At 41.3% G+C, this 18,331-nt stretch overlaps 1 protein-coding gene across 3 annotated transcripts; it reads left to right on the plus strand.

Moving 5' to 3' along the window:
* Positions 1-6,439: 6,439 nt before the first annotated feature.
* Positions 6,440-16,847, plus strand: LOC101135456 (putative UPF0633 protein). 3 transcript variants are annotated; one of them, XR_008668349.2, is made up of 2 exons: positions 6,440-6,764; positions 16,416-16,847. XR_008668349.2 is itself a non-coding variant. In XM_019034288.4 (2 exons), exons 1-2 carry the CDS (start codon positions 6,640-6,642, stop codon positions 7,037-7,039), a joined length of 285 nt encoding a protein of 94 aa, XP_018889833.2. In that variant the 5' UTR covers positions 6,440-6,639. The 3 variants fall into 3 exon arrangements, 1 of the variants encoding a protein (XP_018889833.2); XR_008668348.2 differs by lacking the exon at positions 16,416-16,847 and adding an exon at positions 7,776-10,868; XM_019034288.4 differs by lacking the exon at positions 16,416-16,847 and adding an exon at positions 6,880-7,039.
* The last annotated feature ends 1,484 nt before the right edge of the window (positions 16,848-18,331 follow it).

The raw sequence follows: 18,331 nt of genomic DNA on the forward strand, positions 1-18,331 counted from the left end.
GTTTCCCTCCCCTTTGTGACTGACACTAAGCTAGCACACAGCACTTGGGCCAGCAAATCCTGGAAGGCAGACAAAAATGAGGGCCTGAAGCAATGCTTACAATAGATGTCTCACACAGAACAATACAAACATGTAAAAAATCTTTCACCACATATTCTTGCCAATTAATTGGATCATATAAGTAAAATCATTACAAATATAAGTATTTACAGGATTTTAAAGTTAGAATATATTTGAATGCATGGGTAGAAAAGTATCGTATTTTAAAACTATGTATATTTAAATTTAGTAATTTTCTAATCTCTAGAAATCTCTCCTGTTCAAAAGGTGGCAGCACTGAAAGTTGTTTTCCTGTCAGATGGCAAGAGCACAATGCCCAAAATAGAAGATACAGTTAGGAATAAGGGGTCCTGAATGTCATGAAGGCTTGAGGTCAGCCTACAGATAACAGGATTATTACAAAGATGAATTTCCACTTCCAAAGTCTTTCATTGGCAGATCTTGGTAGCACTTTATATGTTTACCAATGGGAGGTCAACATTTATCTAATTTAAAAGCTATGCTAACCATTGTGGTTTTAATTTCAAAATATTTGTCATTCAAGTCCCTTTACATAAATAGTATTTGGTAATACATTTATAGATGAGAGTTATATGAAAAGGCTAGGTCAACAAAGCAATAGATTCATTTAATTTTCCTGTGGTTGACCTATACGACCAGGATGTAGAAAACTAGAAAGAACTGCCCTTCCTCAGATATACTCTTGGGAGAGAGCATGAATGGTATTCTGAACTATCACCTGATTCAAGGACTTTGTTAGCTAGGTTTTGAGGTCAGGCTTCAGTAACTGTAGTCTTGTGAGCATACTGAGGGCAGAGGAGGACTTAGTTTTTCATATGCGTTTCCTTAGTGCCTAGCAGACTATCTGTTCATAATCAGTTTTCAGTGTGAATTCATTGAATGTTTATAGACAAAAGAAAATACATAATAAAACTAATCTTCATTTTAACAGGGTAAAACATGACTACACAGAAATTTAAATAGAAATAGTGTATATACATATAAAATACAAGCTATATTAGGACCAAATGCTCTTTGTCTATGGAGTTATACTTCCATCAAATTACATAGCAATGCTGAATTAGGCAAAACCAATATTTAGTGGTAAATCCATTCCTGGTAGTATAAGTCACCTAAAAAAGACTTCTAGAAATATGTACTTTAATTATTTGTTTTTCTCCTATTTTTAAATTTGTTATGAAAATTTTAGAAAATAAAATTTGCTCTAGTTACACACACTTAGAATTCTAGAATCTTAAAACTGTAAGGGGCCTCCATCCCTTTTACTCATTTGTAGTCTAGGAAATCGAGATTTTGATACACCTCAGGTCATGCAGCTGGGTAGATATACAACTGTCACAAGAGTCTAGATCAGTTGGCACATGCTTTCTATACTAGATTATTAGTATTATTAGCTAATGGTCTTCTGCATTTTTTGATTTTGATTTGTATTGAGATATAGCCTTTACATTTCTACACAAATGTGACTATGTATTGGCAATGCACTTCATACACAATGACTAATCTATACTGTGATGATTTGACTCAAAAGGAGAAAAGAAATTATGTAGTTTTCAATTCTGATTCCTATTCACCTTTTGTTTATGAATGGAAAGCTTTGTGCAAAATATACTTATAAGCAGAGTAAGCCTTTTAAAAATGTTCTTTGAAAGATAAAATTAAATACATGAGTTTCTAACAATTAGAAAGGAAAAAATTAAAATATAAAATGATAACAAAAGTAAACAAAAGATACTTTCAAAGCAGTGAAAAAAACATTGACATAAGCCATAATATAAATTATAATATAAAAATATAAAAACCATAGTATAAATTGTCAGTCTTTGAGTTGGCCACAAATTCAATTTAATGACAGAAGAGAAGGGATGCTGGAGGTAAATAAATTCTTAGAGTTTCTATCTCATAGAGTTTGCTCTTCTGGTTCTCTAGACTGCCAAAGAACATAAAGATGTACAAGGGGACCTAGCTGTAGTAAAAGCATACCTATAACAACAAAAACTCTAAAACGGTGCCCCTCACGATTTTCTACTGAAATTTCTCTAATAGTAGAGGTATAAAATAAGAAGTTAGAGAATAATGCAAAAGGGGCCCACCACAGAAAGCACATTTCTTTTCTCTTAAGACTCATGTGATTTTTGCATCTTACTCCATAATGTATTAGTGGTTGCGTTAATATGACAATGTCTGCAATTAAACACCAGTAAGCAAAATTGATACATCAGAATGACTTGCAGGGCTTATCATGCAGTTTCATTTACATCCCTACCCCACTGCCATTTACTTGAGCGTGAATGACACAGGAGAGATTCTTTGCCTTCCATAATCCAACTTTACACATGAATAACACAAGGCTAAAGAAAACCAGAACTCAAATTCACCATGCATAGGAGTGATAACAAAAATATTTAACAGTCAGTATGGGTGATCACTGGCCAATCAAAATACATCACTGATATATCGAAATGGATGCAGGCCACTATGACTAACTTGTGGATATCATTTCTACGATCACCCTAAAACAGAGTTGGGAAAATATCAATTAACTGGTCTCTCTGGTTTGAATTCTCAATATGTATCTTAATGTGAAATAGCTCATTAAAACTTCATGTGTAACTATTTCAGCATTGTTGTCAGCTACTCTTTATTCCACTTCTGTACAGATCATGTCATCTTCAAATAGAGACACTTTCACTTCTTTTCCAATTTGGATGCCTTTTATTTTTTTTTCTTACCTAATTGCTCTGGCTAGGACTTACAGACTTTTTCAGAAACCCCCCAAAGTAATCTAGGGGAGTCCACTGTCACAAGATCTGCTTTATAAGAAACCCTAAAGGGAGTTCCTCAAACTGAAATGCAATAAGACTAATTAGTATCATGAAACCATATGTAGTTATAAAAAGTCACTGGTAACTATACAGTCAAATTCAAAATACTCCTAATACTGTAATGATGCAGTATAATCACTTTAACTTTTAAAAGGTTAAAAGACAAAAAATACTACAAATAAATATAATTACAAAATATACAAAGAAAGAAACTCTGACATCAAAAAACATAAGTGGAGGGGAGTAAAGTGTAGGGTTTTTGTATATGATTGAAGTTAAGTTGTTATCAACTTAAAATAGACCATTATAACTACAATCATGCATTTCTTAACGCGGACATGTCCCGAATAATGCAATTTTGTCATGGTGTGAAAATCATAGAGTATACTTACACAAAATTAGATAATACTACCTAATACACACCCAGGCTATATGGTATAACCTATTGTTTCCAGGCTACAAATCTGTACAGCATTGTACTATACTGAATGCTATAGGCAACTGTAATACAATCATAAGCATTTGTGTATCTAATGTATCTAAACATATGAAAGGTACAATAAAAATGTTATAACCTTATGGGACCACCGTTGTATATGTGGCCCATCATTGACCAAAACATCCTTGTGTGGCACACAATAGCATACAATGTTTTATGTAAGCCTCATGATAATCACAAAGACAAAACATGTAACAGATACACAAATGAGAATTTTGCCACATGTTTAAAAAAGAATTAATACAAAGGCACAGCAAAGAATCAAAGTATACCACTACAGAAAATAATCAACGTAATCAAATCATGCACAGCAAGAGAGAAATAAAAGAACAAAAAAACTACAAAATGCCTATCAATAGTTACTTTAAATATCAGCGGACCAAATTAGTGAAACAAAAGACACAGAGTGGCCGAATGGATAGTAAAACAAGAACCAAATATATGCCACCTATAAGAGACTCACTTCACCTTTAGAGACACACATAGACTGAAAGAGAGGGAACAAAAAAAGAGAAAGAGTAGCTATTCTTACAACAAACAAAATAGACTTTAAGTCAAAAACTGTAACAAGAGACAAAGTCATTATAGAATGATACAAGGGTCAATTCATCAGGAGGATATAACTACTGCAAATATATATTCTCCCAACATTGGAGCACCCAATTATATAAAGCAAATATTAACAAATCTGAAGAGAGAAGTAGACAACAATCATACAATAACAGTAGGGGACTTCCATATCCCACTTTCAACAATGGATTGATCATTCAGACAGATGATCAATAAGGAAACAGCTGACTTGAACTACACTATAGATCAAATGGACCAGACATATACATGACATTCCTTTCCAAAACAGCAAAATACACATTCTTCCCGAGCATACACAGTACATTCTCCAACATAGGTCATATATTAGGCCAGAAAACAAGTCTTAGCAAATTTAAGAAGATTGAAATCTTACCAAGTATTCTTTTTGACTACAGTGGCATGAAACTGAAAATTAAAAACAGGAGAAAACTTAGAAAAGTGACAAATATGTGGAAATCAACCAACACACTCCTGAATAACCAACAGATCAAAGAAAACATCAAAAAAGAAATAAAATAACTTGAGACAAACTAAAATGAAAGCACGACATACTAAAACTTATGAGATGAAGCAAAAGCCGTCCTAAGAGAGGGAAGTTTATACAGATAAGTGCTAAATGAAGAAAAAAGACCTCAAATAAACCTCAAAAAATAGAAAAAAAATCAAGGCCAAAATTAGAAGGAAGTAACAAAGATCATAGCAGAAGAAATAAATGAAATAGACTAGAAAAACAACAGAAAAGATCAATGAAACGAAGAGCTGATTTTTTGAAAAGATAATAAAAATTGACCAACCTTTCACTAGGCTAAGAAAAAAGAAATCTCAAGTAAATAAAATTAGAACAAAAAAGGAGATATTAAAATTGGTACCATAGAAATACAAAGGATAATAATAGTCTACTCTAAACAACTATGTGTCAACAAATTGTTTAACTTAGAATAGAGAAATTTCTAGAAACATACATCCACTAAGACTGAAACATGAAGAAATAGAAAATAAAAACAGATAAACAATGAGTAAAAGTATTGAATCAGTAGTCAAAAAGCTCCTGAAAAAGGAATATCCAAGACCAGATAGCTTAGTGGAGAATTCTACCAAATGTTTAAAGAAGAATTAATACCATTTCTTCACAAACTCTTCCAAAAGTGGAAGAGGAGGGAACACTTCCAAACATTTTTTATGAGGCCAGCATTACCCTGATAACAAAGACAGAAAAGGACACTACAAGGATGACAGAGATTTTTCAGGTACAAATGATGTATTGTTGGAACTGAAAATACAGGATTTGTTTGTACAAAGATTTGTGTGTGGATAGGTGGATGTGTATTGGTGTGTGCATGCATACATATACAAGCTTACCTTGTTTTATTGCAGTTCACTTTATTATGCTTCTCGGATATTGCAGTTTTTACAGGTTGAAGGTTTGTGGCAACCCTGCATCAAGCAAGTCTACCAGTGCCACTTTTCTGGTAGCATGTGCTTATTTTGTACCTCCGTGTTACATTTTTGTAATTCTTGCAATATTTCAAATGTTTTGTTATTATTATATCTGTTATGGTGATCTGTTATCAGTGATCGTTGATATTACTATTGTCATTGTTTTGGGGCATCACAAGCCATGCTCCAAAAGACAATGAGCTTAATTGATACATATGTGTATTCGAATGGTTCCATCGATCTGCCCTTCCTCCATCTCCCCCTCTCCTCAGGTCTCCCTGTTTTCTGAGACACAGGAATATTGAAATTAGGCCAATTAATAACTCTATAAAGGCCTCTATGTGTTCAAGTGAAAGTAGGAGTCACACATCTCTTATTATAAATCAAAAGTGAGAAATGATTAAGCTGAGTGAGGGAGGTATGTTAAAAGCCGAGACAGGCCAAAAGGCCCAGGCTAGTCTCGAACTCCTGACCTCAAGCAATCCACCTGCCGCAGCCTCCCAGGTAGCTGAGATTAAAGGCATGAGCCACCATGTCCAGCTTCTATGCATTATTTTAAATGGAGTATTGAAGACTCTATTACTGTAGAACTATTTCTAACTTCAATTCTGTCAGTATTTGGGTCACAGTTACGCCTTAATGTTATTACGCACTGGTCTGATGCTCATGGCCAGGACATTTTGTTTTCCTGTTGGACATAAACAATCTCACAGAATAATATCAACTTCAGAAGGTTACTCTGAGACCGTGATAAGCGCAAACAAAAACAAGGGCACTTTATAATGTTGTCTAAGTGCAGATAAAAAACAAGGTCTTGATGCCACCCACAAAATACTTAATAATCATATTGCTCCTGCTTTCTGACAGCATCCAATCTAAAGTCTTCACTTTATGAGATCCTATCCGAAATCAACCAATTAAAGCCCAAATCGTATAATACTTTCTCTCTAACTCCTCCCACTGAGATGACCCATAGTACCCCATTCCTTGCTGCAATGTAATTATATTTAATTACAAGTGTGCTCCTGGTGGTCTTTAACTGAAGGGCACTGACTGGGTCACTGGTGAAGTTCCCCGCAGGAACTGAGTCAGACCCCATCTCAGGGCCCTGCACAAGATAGGTGCCTGCTCTAAGGCGTGGACCCTCGCGACAGCCCTGGCCGGTCTTGACGGGCGAGGGTTACTGTACTTGTCCCAACCGTATAGATGAGAAAGCTGAGACTCAGGGCGAGCAACCCGGGTCCCAGCGGAGCACCCGGCACGCGCCGACACTTCAGCGCCAGCCGCGGTGGCCACCATTGTGCTCGGAGATGGCTGCGACGCGTGCGCAGGTAAAGTCCATGCGCGCCTTGCCTCCCACCGGCGCCTTCCCCGGACTCTGGTTTTTGTCCCCGCCAGCGGCTCCGACTCCATCGCGTCCTCTTCCAGTCTAGTGCTTTTTTCCAGATCTCAATCCCACACTCCCTCCTGCCAGAATCTGGACCCGAATCCACCCATTGCCCATTTTCCGCTGCCGCTGGAGAGAATCTCTGAGGTCCCCAGGACAGCCTGCCTGCACGGAAGAGATGCCTCCTCAGTATGGCCGCCCCCAGAGACGAGCGATTAAGTGCAGACCTCCCTGTTGCTCTTGAGCCTGAGCGGCTTCAGGGAGCCATGTTTGTTACTGGCGGGCGCTGGCCTCACTGAGCATGTGCAGCCCTGGCCGGGCGATCTCAAAGTTCTGACATCACAGGGCGGTTCCTGACGTGGACGTAGTTGTAAGAGCTAGTTATTTTAGACAATGCCTCTAGGATCAGGGACTCTAATCTGGAAATAGGTAGTAGGAGAGGTCGGTGATGCAGTCTCTGGGTTAGAGACCTGAGCTATATGGGGTTAGAGAGGGGCCCTGGGCAGGCGAGTCTCTGGGGAGTGTGGTGAGAATCCTTGTGTAAGATGCTGGGAGGAGGTGGGGTCAGGGCTGGGGTCCGTGGGCCGACGGGTTGGGGGATGGCCAGCGTCAGGGATCAGTAGTAGAGATTCTATGTGCCCTGATCGCCAGTGGAGGTTTTAAATACAGAGTATTCATGAGTTTAGCAATGTTATTCGCCTCTCATTATTTAAATAATTTGAAGTTTTCCCCAATAACTCGTGTCTTAGAAGTCATGAAAATTTCAGAAAATGACAGGTCTTCTGAGTTAATGATGGGAGTTGGGCAGCAGTCGCTTACGAGCACCTGGAGAGTCCTTGCCAGTTCTTTGGGGATGGGGAGCTCTTAAGACTGCCCTGACACCGCCCTTTGACCTCATTGTGGTCCTTTCTAGATTAAATGCTGTTTTCCATGACCGTCTCTGTTCTTCCCATAGGCGAATGGCAGGCATCCAGATCTCCAAGAATAGAGGATTAGGAGAGACTCCACCACCTATGTCCTCACAGTTAATTATCGATTTGTGTCACTTGCCCATTTTCTCACTTCCTGTTTGTGTGTCAAGGAGTATTAATAAATCTTTGCCTATTTAAAGATATTAGCCTTGGATTTTCAAATATTGCATATTTTGACATGTACAAATTTGTTAGTTTTATTTTTTCAACCGATCTGACCTGTACAGTTGGGCTTGAGGAAGCTTCCTCATTCTACATGTTACTATGGATTTTCTAATATTAACGCAGGGTTGTATTTTTTCCATATAACTTTCTGTTGAATTTCTTTTTCCATATGATAGGTGGTGAAGGTTTAGCCCAGTAAAGCAGAGAGGTTAAGAGGTTAGACTGGGGGCTCTGGAGCCAGACCTATGTAGACCTGAGTCCTGGCTCTGGCACTTGAAAGCCGTGTGACCTTGGTTAAGATACTTAGCCCCTCTCTGCCAAATGGAGAAATAAGGGCACCTACCCCATAGGGTAGTTGTGTGATTACACAAGTTAATACACTTCAATCACTAGCAAGAAAGGGAATGTCAAGCTGTATTTGTTCAGGCAGCCATATGGTAGCCCCACCTCATTAGTAAACTGAGGTATTGAAGTATCTTCTTTTTCTTTCAGAAAATATTTGTCAAGCACCTTCTGTGTTCTAAGAACTGTTCTAGAGCTTTGCATGCTATGGAGGTCTAGAAATTCACATTATGGTGGCAGGTGACAGACAATACAAAGAGATAAAGCAATTTCATATAGTGATAAGCTAGGGAGGAGTGCTAAAAGGAGCCAAGGTGTAGTGGTGACTGGAAGGTGACCAGGGAAACAGCTTCTAGGGTTTCTAAGTGATGAGATCTGTGACAAATCCCTGTGGTCAGCAGCAGGCATTGGATATGAAACTTTATTCTGTCCCATTGATCTTGTAGTCAACCCTGGTCTGTTCTGTATTGTTTTAATTACATAATCTTTGTAATAATCTTTAATACCTGGTGGAGTGCTCTGTTTACTTATTTCTGCATAATTAACCACCTCTAAGCTTAACTTACTCATGGTTCTGCAGGGTGACTGCTCTCCATGGTTCTAGGTGGTTCTGCTACACCTAGAACATGTGCTACAGTCAAACATTAGTCGGGGCCACAGTCATCTGAAACTCACTTACACGGCTTACAATTGATGTTGGCTGTTGCCTGGAGAAGACATATGTGGCCTGGTGGAATGGAATGGTGATGGTGACTAGATTCAAGAAAGAGCTTCCCAGGAGCAAGGCTACCAAGAGACGGAAGCAGAGGCTTCAGTTTCTTTAAAAAAAAAAAAAAAATCGGGCCAGGCACGATGACTCACGCATGTAATCCCAGCATTTTGGGAGGCCAAGGCAGGCAGATCACAAGGTCATGAGATCGAGACCATCCTGGCCAACATAGTGAAACCCGTCTCTAATTAAAAAAAATACAAAAATTGGCTGGGCATGGTGGTGTGAACCGGTAGTCCCAACTACTCGGGAGGCTGAGATGAGAATCTCTAGAACCTGGGAGGCGGAGGTTGCAGTGAGCTGAGATTGCACCACTGCACTCCAGCCTGGCAATAGAGCGAGACTCCATCTCAAAAAAAAAAAAAAAATCCCATAGTAGAATTCCCAGAATGGAATTTATGTCATATTCTATGGATTGAGCAAGTTGCAAGGCAGCCAGATTCAAGGGGAGGGGAGCTATTCCTCACCTCTTGAGAAGTAATGTGTGTTGAGGAAGGGAAAGAATTGATGGTAGCTGTCTTTGACTTCTACCATACAGAGCAAGGTCTCCACACTCCTTTCTCCTGTAATAATTTTCCATTTGAAAATTTTCCTTGCAATTCTCACACCTTTATTATTTCGTATAAATTTAACAATCAATTTTTTTCTTGTCTACATAACCATGCCATTTAGATTAAAATTGCATTACATTGCAACTTTTGAGAAACTATGGGAGGAGAATTGGCAACCTTATAATATTGAATTTGCTCATTAAGGAACACAGTTTCTCTGTTTATTTAGGTGTTATATTTTTCATAACATACATGTTCGTATTTCTACCCAGGCTTTTCTCTTTGTTTTGTCATGTAACCCATGAATAAGACTGCACTGTCTGTGTGATTGGGCAGTTGCCCAAAGTTTAAGGTGTTACCATGCATTAATTCACTTAATCACTCCTCATTTCCTCCTTCCCTCAACCTCTGACAACCACGAATCTGCTTTCTGTCTCTAGATTTGCCTATTCTGGACATTTTATATAAATGTGTCATCCAATATCTGGTCTTTTCTGACTTGCTTCTTTCACTTAGCAGGATTCTACGGTTTATTGAGGTTCATTCATTGTGTAGCCTGTATCAGTACTTCATTCCTGTTTATGGCTGAATAATGTTCCACTGTATGTACATGTGTATGTATACCACACTTTGTATATCCATTTATTTCCTGGAGGATATCTGGGTTATTTACAGTATATTTCAGGAGTCCCCAAGATCATCCTCCCCCTTGATCTACTGCTCTTTGTATCTTATATGACCTGTGGAGAACTATTTATCTGGAAATTAGGTGATGGTTAACTAAATATAGTTCTTCTAAAGACTCATTTTCCATTGCCATTACATCCTGAGGAGACTTTAACTCAATCTCCCAATACATTTGATCATCAATATCAGTATTACCACATGACTTATTTGCATGAGGTAATCAAATCTAACCAGCCATGCCAGTGTTACCCATATTGCATGTTGTGGTAGTAGATGCAGCCCCCCAAAATAAAAGTCAAAAGATGCTGGCACATTCCTGAGGTTCTTCTCAGCCACTAACAATTGGTGCAGTTCATCATCACCTGGAATGACCAAAATGTCTCCCATGGAAATATGGCTCAGCTCTGTGGGCTTCCATTTAACTTTGTCAGGTTCTGAGGCAGGGCTGGCTTGAGTGGTCTTGTTTCCACTTTGGCTATGATGAATAATGCTGCTGTGAACATTCAGGTATACGTTTTTGTGTGGTTTCATTTCTTTTAAGTATATACCTTGGAGTGTAATTACTGGATCATATGATAACTCTGTTTTAATTTTTGAGAAACTACCAAAATGTTTTCCAAAACAGACAAGATTTTACATTCCCTCAGCATTGAGTGAAGGTTCTTATCCAGTTTCCTGTTCTTGCTGACACTTCTTATTGTTTGTCTTTTGAATTTAGTTATCTCATTGGGGTGAAGTGGTGTATCATTGTGTTTTGATTTGCATTTCCCTAATAATGAATGTTATTGAGCATCTTCTCACATGCTTATTGGCCATTTTTCATCTTTTTGAAGAAATGTCTATTCATCTTTTGCCCATTTTTAAATTGAGTTGTCTTTTTATTGAGTTGTAAGAGTGGTTATATCGTCTGGAACATGTGTTCCATATCAGATATAGGACTTACAAGTTTTTGTCCCATTCTGTGGTTGTCCTTATTTTCTTATGTAACCTTTGTATTAGTCTGTTTTCATGCTGCTGATAAAGACATACCTGAGACTGGACAATTTACAAAAGAAGGAGATTTATTGGACTCACAGTTCCATGTGGCTGGGGAGACCACACAATCATGGCGAAAGATGAAAGGCAAGGAGGAGCAAGTCACGTCTTACATGGATGGCAGCAGGCAAAGAGAGAGCTTGTGCAGGGAAACTCTCATTTTTAAAACCATCAGATCTCGTGAGACTCATTCACTATCATGAGAACAGCACAAGAAAGACCTGCCACCATAATTCAGTCACCTTCGACTGGGTTCCTCCCACAACACATGAGAATTCTGGGAGTCACAACTCAAGATGAGATTTGGGTGGGGACACAACCAAACCATGTCGACTTTGAAACACAGAAGTTTTTAATGAAATTGAACTGATCTGTTGTTTGTTTTGTTGCTTGAGCTTTTGGTGACTGCTATGGTTTGAAATATGTTCCCACAAAATTCATGTTTGGAATGCTTATATTCCTGTTGGTGGGAATATAAAACCATACATCTAGTATGGAAAACAGTATGGTGATTCCTCAAGAAATTAGAAACAGAATTACCCTATGATCCAGCATTTCCACTTCTGGGTGCAATACCAAAATAATTGAAAGCAGGGTCTCAAAGAGATATCTGTACACCCATGTTCATAGCAGCATTAGACACAATAGCCAAAAGGGAAATAATCTAAGCATTCATTGAGGGATGAATGGAAAAACAAAATCGGACATATACATACATACATTGGAATATTATTCAGCTTCCAAAAGGAAGAAAATTCTGACATATGCTATAACATGGATGCACCTTGAGTACATTATGCTAGGTGAAATAAGCCAGTCACAAAAACAAATACTGCATGATTCCATTTAAATTAGGGGCCTAGAATATTCAACTTCATAGACAGAAGGTAGAATGGTGGTTGCCAGGGGCTGGGAGGAGGGGTAGGGGTTAGGTTTTAATAAATATTATTTCAGCTTTACAAGATGAAGAGAGTTTTGCAGATGGGTTGTGGGGATACTTGTACAACATTATCAATGTATTTAATACCACTGAATTGTACACTTAAAATGGTTAAGATGGTAAATTTTATGTGTGCTTCAACACAATGAAAACTGAAAAAAGGGATATATGTTACCCTAAATAAAAAATTCATATGCTGAACTCAGAACCCCCAGTACCTAAGAGCATGAGCTTATTTGGAAATGGGATTGTTGTTAATGTAATTAGTTAAGACGAGGTCATGCTGTAATAGGGTGGGCCCCCTAATCCAATATGATTTATGTCTTTATAAAAAAAGGGAAATTTGTACACAGAGATAACACAGGGGATATGCCATATGATGATGAAGGCAGAATTCTACAAGCCCAGGAATGCCAAAGATTGCCAGCAAACCACCAGAAGCTAGGAGAGAAGTGTGGATCAGATTCTTTCTCACAGCCCTCAGAAGGAACCAGCCCTGCCAAGAACTTGATCTCAGACTTCTAGTCTCCAGAACTGTGAGACAGTGCATTTTGTTTTATAAGTCAGCCACATGGTTTGTGGCACTTTGTTATGGCAGCCCTAGGAGATGAAGACAATATGCAACATGGTATGTCCATTATAGGACACTGTGGGCCATAAATGTGTTCTTTGACCTGAAGAAATAAAACTTGGTGGTCCAAGTTGATGTCTTATCATCTGTTCCAGTTCTTTTATAGTATTTTTGGCATTTGAATCTAATGACTATGCAAAGCGCAGTGCAGAGAACGTGTCAGGACCCATTATTGCCTCCCAGGAATACTGGCTTCAGTCTGGTATAATCTACTTTTTAGCTATGAGTGGTGCCTTCCCACTGGGAATCTGCCCCATAGCCACCTGCAGTCTCTGTCTTCCTGCTGTCAGATAGGACAATTCTTGTTGGCATTTGGTGCCTCTGAGGGTGGAGGAGGGACGTGTTGCTGAGCAGCCCATCCCTGCATGGCTGCAGCTCCCCTGTGTCCACTCCTTCGTTAAGCCCAGGTGGCCACCTCAAGGTCACCAGGATATCCACCTACCAGATCTGATCACTGATCCTGGGAGGGGTTCTTCAGGTGGGCATTGACATGACCTACTTTAATGTGCCCTTTAAATTCCTGCAGTGCTGTGCTCCATGTGGGCATCCTTTCACAGCCCAGTTTGCCATTGCCCCTCTCCCTGGTCACATGGCCAGGCCATTGGCCACTGCCCATGAGTCAGTAAAAGTAAAAACCAAAATGTAGAAGATCCTATCACTGTTGAATTCTTCCATCCCAGGAAGGAGTGCAACGTGTAATTCATCTCACTGGGTTGATTTGTTCTTGCCTTTTTCAATAAGAATTTTCCCATTACTGCTCATGGTGTGCATCCAGGCCACACTGATGCAAGGGGTGGGGTCCCAAGGCCTTGGGCAGCTCTGCCCCATGGCTCTGCAGGGTACTGCCCCAGTGACTGCTTCCATGGGCTGGCATTGAGTGCCTGTGGCTTTTTCAGGCACACAGTGAAAGCTTTCAGTGGATCTACCATTCTCTGGCCTGCAGGACAGTGGCCCTCTTCTCACAGCTCCACTAGGCAGTGCCCCAGTGGGGACATTGAGTGGGGCCTCCAAACCCACATTTCCCCTCCAGACTGCTTTAGTAAAGGCTCTCCATGAGGGCTCTGACCCTACAGCAGACTTCCTCCTGGACATCCAGGCATTATCATACAACCTTTAAAATCTAGGTGGAAACTCCCAAGCCTCAACTTTTGCCTTCCTTGCACCTGTAAGCTTAAAACCACATGGAAGCCACAAAGGCTTCTTATGGCTGCACCCTCTGATGCAGTGGCCTGAGATGTATCTGGGGCCCTTTTAGCCACAGCTGGAGCTGGAGCAGCTGGGATTCAGGGTGACATGTCCCGAGGCTGTACACAACAGTGGGGTCCTGGGCCTAGGCCATGAAACCATTTTTCCCTCCTAATCTTTCAGGCCTGTGATGGGAAGGGTTACTGTGAAGATCTCTGAAATGCCCTGGAGGCATTTTCCCCATTGTCTTGGCTATTCACATTCTGCTCCTCCTTACTTATGCAAATTCCTGCAGCTGAGTTGAATGTCTTACCAGAAATTTGGTTTTTCTTTTCTACCACATGGTCAGGCTGCAAATTTTCCAATCTTTTATGCTCTGCTTCCCTTTTAAATATAAGTTCCAATTTCAGACCATCTCTTTGTGAATGCATATGAGCACATGCTGTTAGAAGCAGCCAAGTTACATCTTGAGTGCTTTGCTGTTTAAAAATTTAGAAATTTCTTCTGCCAGATGCCCTAAATCATCTCAAGTTCGAAGTTCCACAGATCCCTAGAGTAGGAGCACAATGCCACCAGTCTCCTTGCTGAAACATAGCAAGACTGACTGCAAACTCCAGTTCCCAATAAGTTCCTCACCTCCATCTGAGACCACCTCAGCCTGGATTTCACTGTCCATATCACTATATGAGCATTTCAGTCACAACCATTCAGCAAGTCTCTAGGAAGTTCCAAACTTTTCTTCCTGTCTTCTGTTTTTTTGTTTTGTTTTCATTTTTGTTTTTGTTTTTTCTAGATGGAGTTTCACTCTGTTATCCAGGCTGGAATGCGGTGGCACAATCTTGGCTCACTGCAACCTCTGCCTCCTGGGTTAAAATGATCCTCCTACCTCAGCTTCCTGAGTAGCTGGGATTACAGGCATGCGCCATGATGCCCGCCTAATTTTTTTTTGTATTTTTAGTAGAGACAGAGTTTCACCATGTTGGCCTGGCTGGCTTTGAACCCGTGACCTCAAATGATCCACCTGCCTCACCCTCCCAAAGTGCTGGGATTGCAGGCATGAGCTACCATGCCCAGCCATCATCTTCGTGTCTTCTTATAAGCCTTCCAAACTGTTCCAACCTCTGCCTATTACCTAAGTCCAAACTCGCTTCCACAGTTTCAGGTATCTTTGTAGCAATGCCCTACTTCTCTGGTACCAATTTCTGTATTAGTTTGTTCTCACATTGCTATAAAGAACTACTTGAGACTGGGTAATTTATAAAGAAAAAAAGGTTTAATTGGCTCATGGTTCCACAAGCTGTACAGGAAGCATGGCTGAGGAGGCCTCAGGAAACTTACAATCATAGTGGAAGGTGAAAGGGAAGGAAGCATATCTTCATATGGACAGCAGGAGCACAGGGGAAGTTACTATACAGTATTAAACAACCAGATCTCATGAGAGCCCTATCACAAGAACAGCAAGGGGGATGTCCATCCCTATGATTCAATAATCAATTTCCAATTGTAATTGGAAATTATAATTCGACATGACATTTGGCTGGGGACTCAGAGCCAAACCCTATCACCAACCCTATGAAGAAAGCGAGGCACTGATGTCACACTGCTGGTGGATCTGAGACTTGATCTCAGGCCAGCCTGATTCCTAAGTGGTGTTCTTACCCTATTCCCTCAGGATCAGCGAGAGCTCTATGGAGCCTGTACATTGCTAAAGAACAAGTTGAAAGAATTTTATTTCCAACAGTAGGGCTGATAAGGACCAGCTGAAAACAACTAAAGCTTCTGGAATACATATCAAGAACCTCTTAAAAATGTGTCAATGAGCTACAAAATAAGAGTTCCAAAAAGCTAAAAAAGTTTTAAAATGGAAGTGAAACCCAAAGAAGTAACTAAGGCACTGATGCCACTTTCCACCCTTAAGATATTTGCCTGTCAAACTAAACTTTGCTGTTTTTCACAGCCTGAGGTGGAAAAGGGGCAGCAGAACAGCAGACAAAGCTGAGGGCCTGCCCAAGTGGGAGGGGCTAAGAGGAGACATCATAAAGTGAGATCCAAAAGGACAGACTTAGTGTAAGGGTGAACTATGAATAAACCTGTCCACCTCCCCCTGTATGCTGCCCTTGACCCCTGCTTCCCTAGGAACAGTGAGGAACATTGGGTATCCTGAGAGAAAACATCTCCCCTGAGAGTTTTATGTGTATATATATATGTATGTACATATATATATATATCCCTTTAACTGGTTTGCTCACACAACCTGGGTGATCTAAAATGTCTCAAGCTTCAAATTTAAAGCAATATCAGCTTTTTGGTGCCTTCTAGGTGACTGACAGATGCAAAATGGATTGTCTGTGGAGGAACTCTGAGATACTTTCAAGGAATATAAGTTCACAATAAAAAATCGCAAATGTAAAATCGGCAAGAGCCAGCAGAAACAATGGACAGAAGGAGCAGGCCTGCAAAAACTTAAGACAGTCAAGTTACCAAAGACAGTACAAAATGTGTTTTATACTTAAAGAAACAAAGGAGTTGAAATAACTTGAGCATGAAAATAACCAAATAGATTGGGAAAAGTACCAAGTAGAAACGAAATGAAAAGTATCATAATTGAAATTGAAAGTTCAATGGATTGGTTTAACTAACGGTCATCAAAAGGAGAATAATAGATGAAGAAATAAAGAAGTTTTCAGACTCGAAAAAGCTGAACGACTTTACTACCTGCAGACCTGCACTATAAGAAAAGTTAAGGGATGTCCTTCAGGCATAAGGAAAACGATACTAATGGCAGCGGTGTGCCATTTGGAGCAGCCACTGTTATCACACCAGCTGCAGTGTGGAGGCACAAGTGGTGGTGGCAGGAGTGGCTGTCGGAGCAGCAGTGGTAGTGGTGGGTCCCCTGTGCCCTACATCCCTGAGGCAGCTGACTGCACCACCCCAACCCTTGCACAACTGGGCAGGACCCGCTGCAGGCCCAGAACCTCTGCCGCACCTTCAACCTCGCTGTCTGCCGTGTCTCAGGAGCCTGTGAGCTGATAGTGCAGCCAGGACTCGTGGGTGGTGGGGAGGGAGGCCCCAGGAGCACTGGGTTTGTTTGTGCCAGGTTGGCTGAGGCCACCAGCCACCCGCACCTTGCCTGCTGCCACTAAGGGGAAAATGCAGACCAGTGGTATGGCCAGGGCTGCATGCTTTATGGAGCCAGAAAGTTGGTAGAGTGGGAGCTTCCCAGGTGCAACTGCAGCCACCCAAGCTGTGGCTGCTACCAGGGCACTCCTGTGCTCTTCGGAGCCAAGAGTAGGCAGGAGCCCCTCCCTCCCAAGTGCAGCTGCAGCCACCCAAGCTGCAGCTGTGGACCCAGGAATCTCTGTACTCTTGGGGGCCCAGGAAGGCACCCCTGTCCCTGCAGGCCAGGAAGTGCCTGCTCCCACTGTCTGGGATCTCCTCACTGTTAGCATCTGCTCCCGTCACAGATCACAACCTGGGGCACTGTCTCTCTCTCAGCACTTTCGCATCCCAACTGCATGTGTGCATTCTTGAGGTAGTGCTGACATGTCAGTCCCTTGGCCCCCTTCGGACTGTGGAGGCTGACAAGCATGGGAAGGAGGCTGAAGTGGGGCTGAGGACAGCCTGGCACTGGCCTGCAGGTACTCCTTGGCATGAATAACCTGGGTGCCATGAACAATGCCAGGAGGCAAACAGGCTCTTGGGTGGAAGGGGGCAGGTTCCCAATGAAGACCCACCTGCAAGCTGGGGTGGGGCTGAAGCCTGGGGGGTGGGCCGCCAGTCTTCAGGGAGGAGCTACCCTCTCTGCTGAGAGCTGAAGAGACAACGGGATGACCTGCCTGCAGAGAGGAGCTGCCCTCTCTGCTGAGAGCTCAGTACTCAACAGGACACCCTGGCTATGGAGAGGAGCTACCCACTGCAGGTCTCCTCTGAGCTGTGTTATCTCTCAGTAAAGCTCCTCTTCATCTTGTTCACCTTCCACTTGTCTGCATATATCATTCTTCCTGGACGCAGGACAAGACCTGGAGACCTGCTGAATGGCAGAGCTAAAATAGCTATAACACAAACAGTGCTGAAACATGCCCCTTGTTTGTCACATTGCAGGCAACGAGAAGAGAGAAGGAGGGAAGAGCTGTGGCTCTTCATGGAGCCCAGACCTAGGAACTCCCTGAGCCAGGGCTGTGACACCCTGTTTAGGGCTCTGTGGGTTCCTGGCATCTCCAAGGTTCTGAGCACCA

The sequence above is a fragment of the Gorilla gorilla genome, chromosome 13, assembly GCF_029281585.2.
Source record: "Gorilla gorilla gorilla isolate KB3781 chromosome 13, NHGRI_mGorGor1-v2.1_pri, whole genome shotgun sequence".
In the NCBI taxonomy this organism is placed as follows: Eukaryota; Metazoa; Chordata; class Mammalia; order Primates; family Hominidae; genus Gorilla; species Gorilla gorilla.

Excerpts from the sequence above, each read along its gene's own strand:
- LOC101135456 (XM_019034288.4), top strand. The coding sequence starts at position 6,640 with ATGAGAAAGCTGAGACTCAGGGCGAGCAACCCGGGTCCCAGCGGAGCA. Across the intron at positions 6,765-6,879 it reads TGGCTGCGACGCGTGCGCAG|ATCTCAATCCCACACTCCCT; the intron begins GTAAAGTCCATG and ends GCTTTTTTCCAG.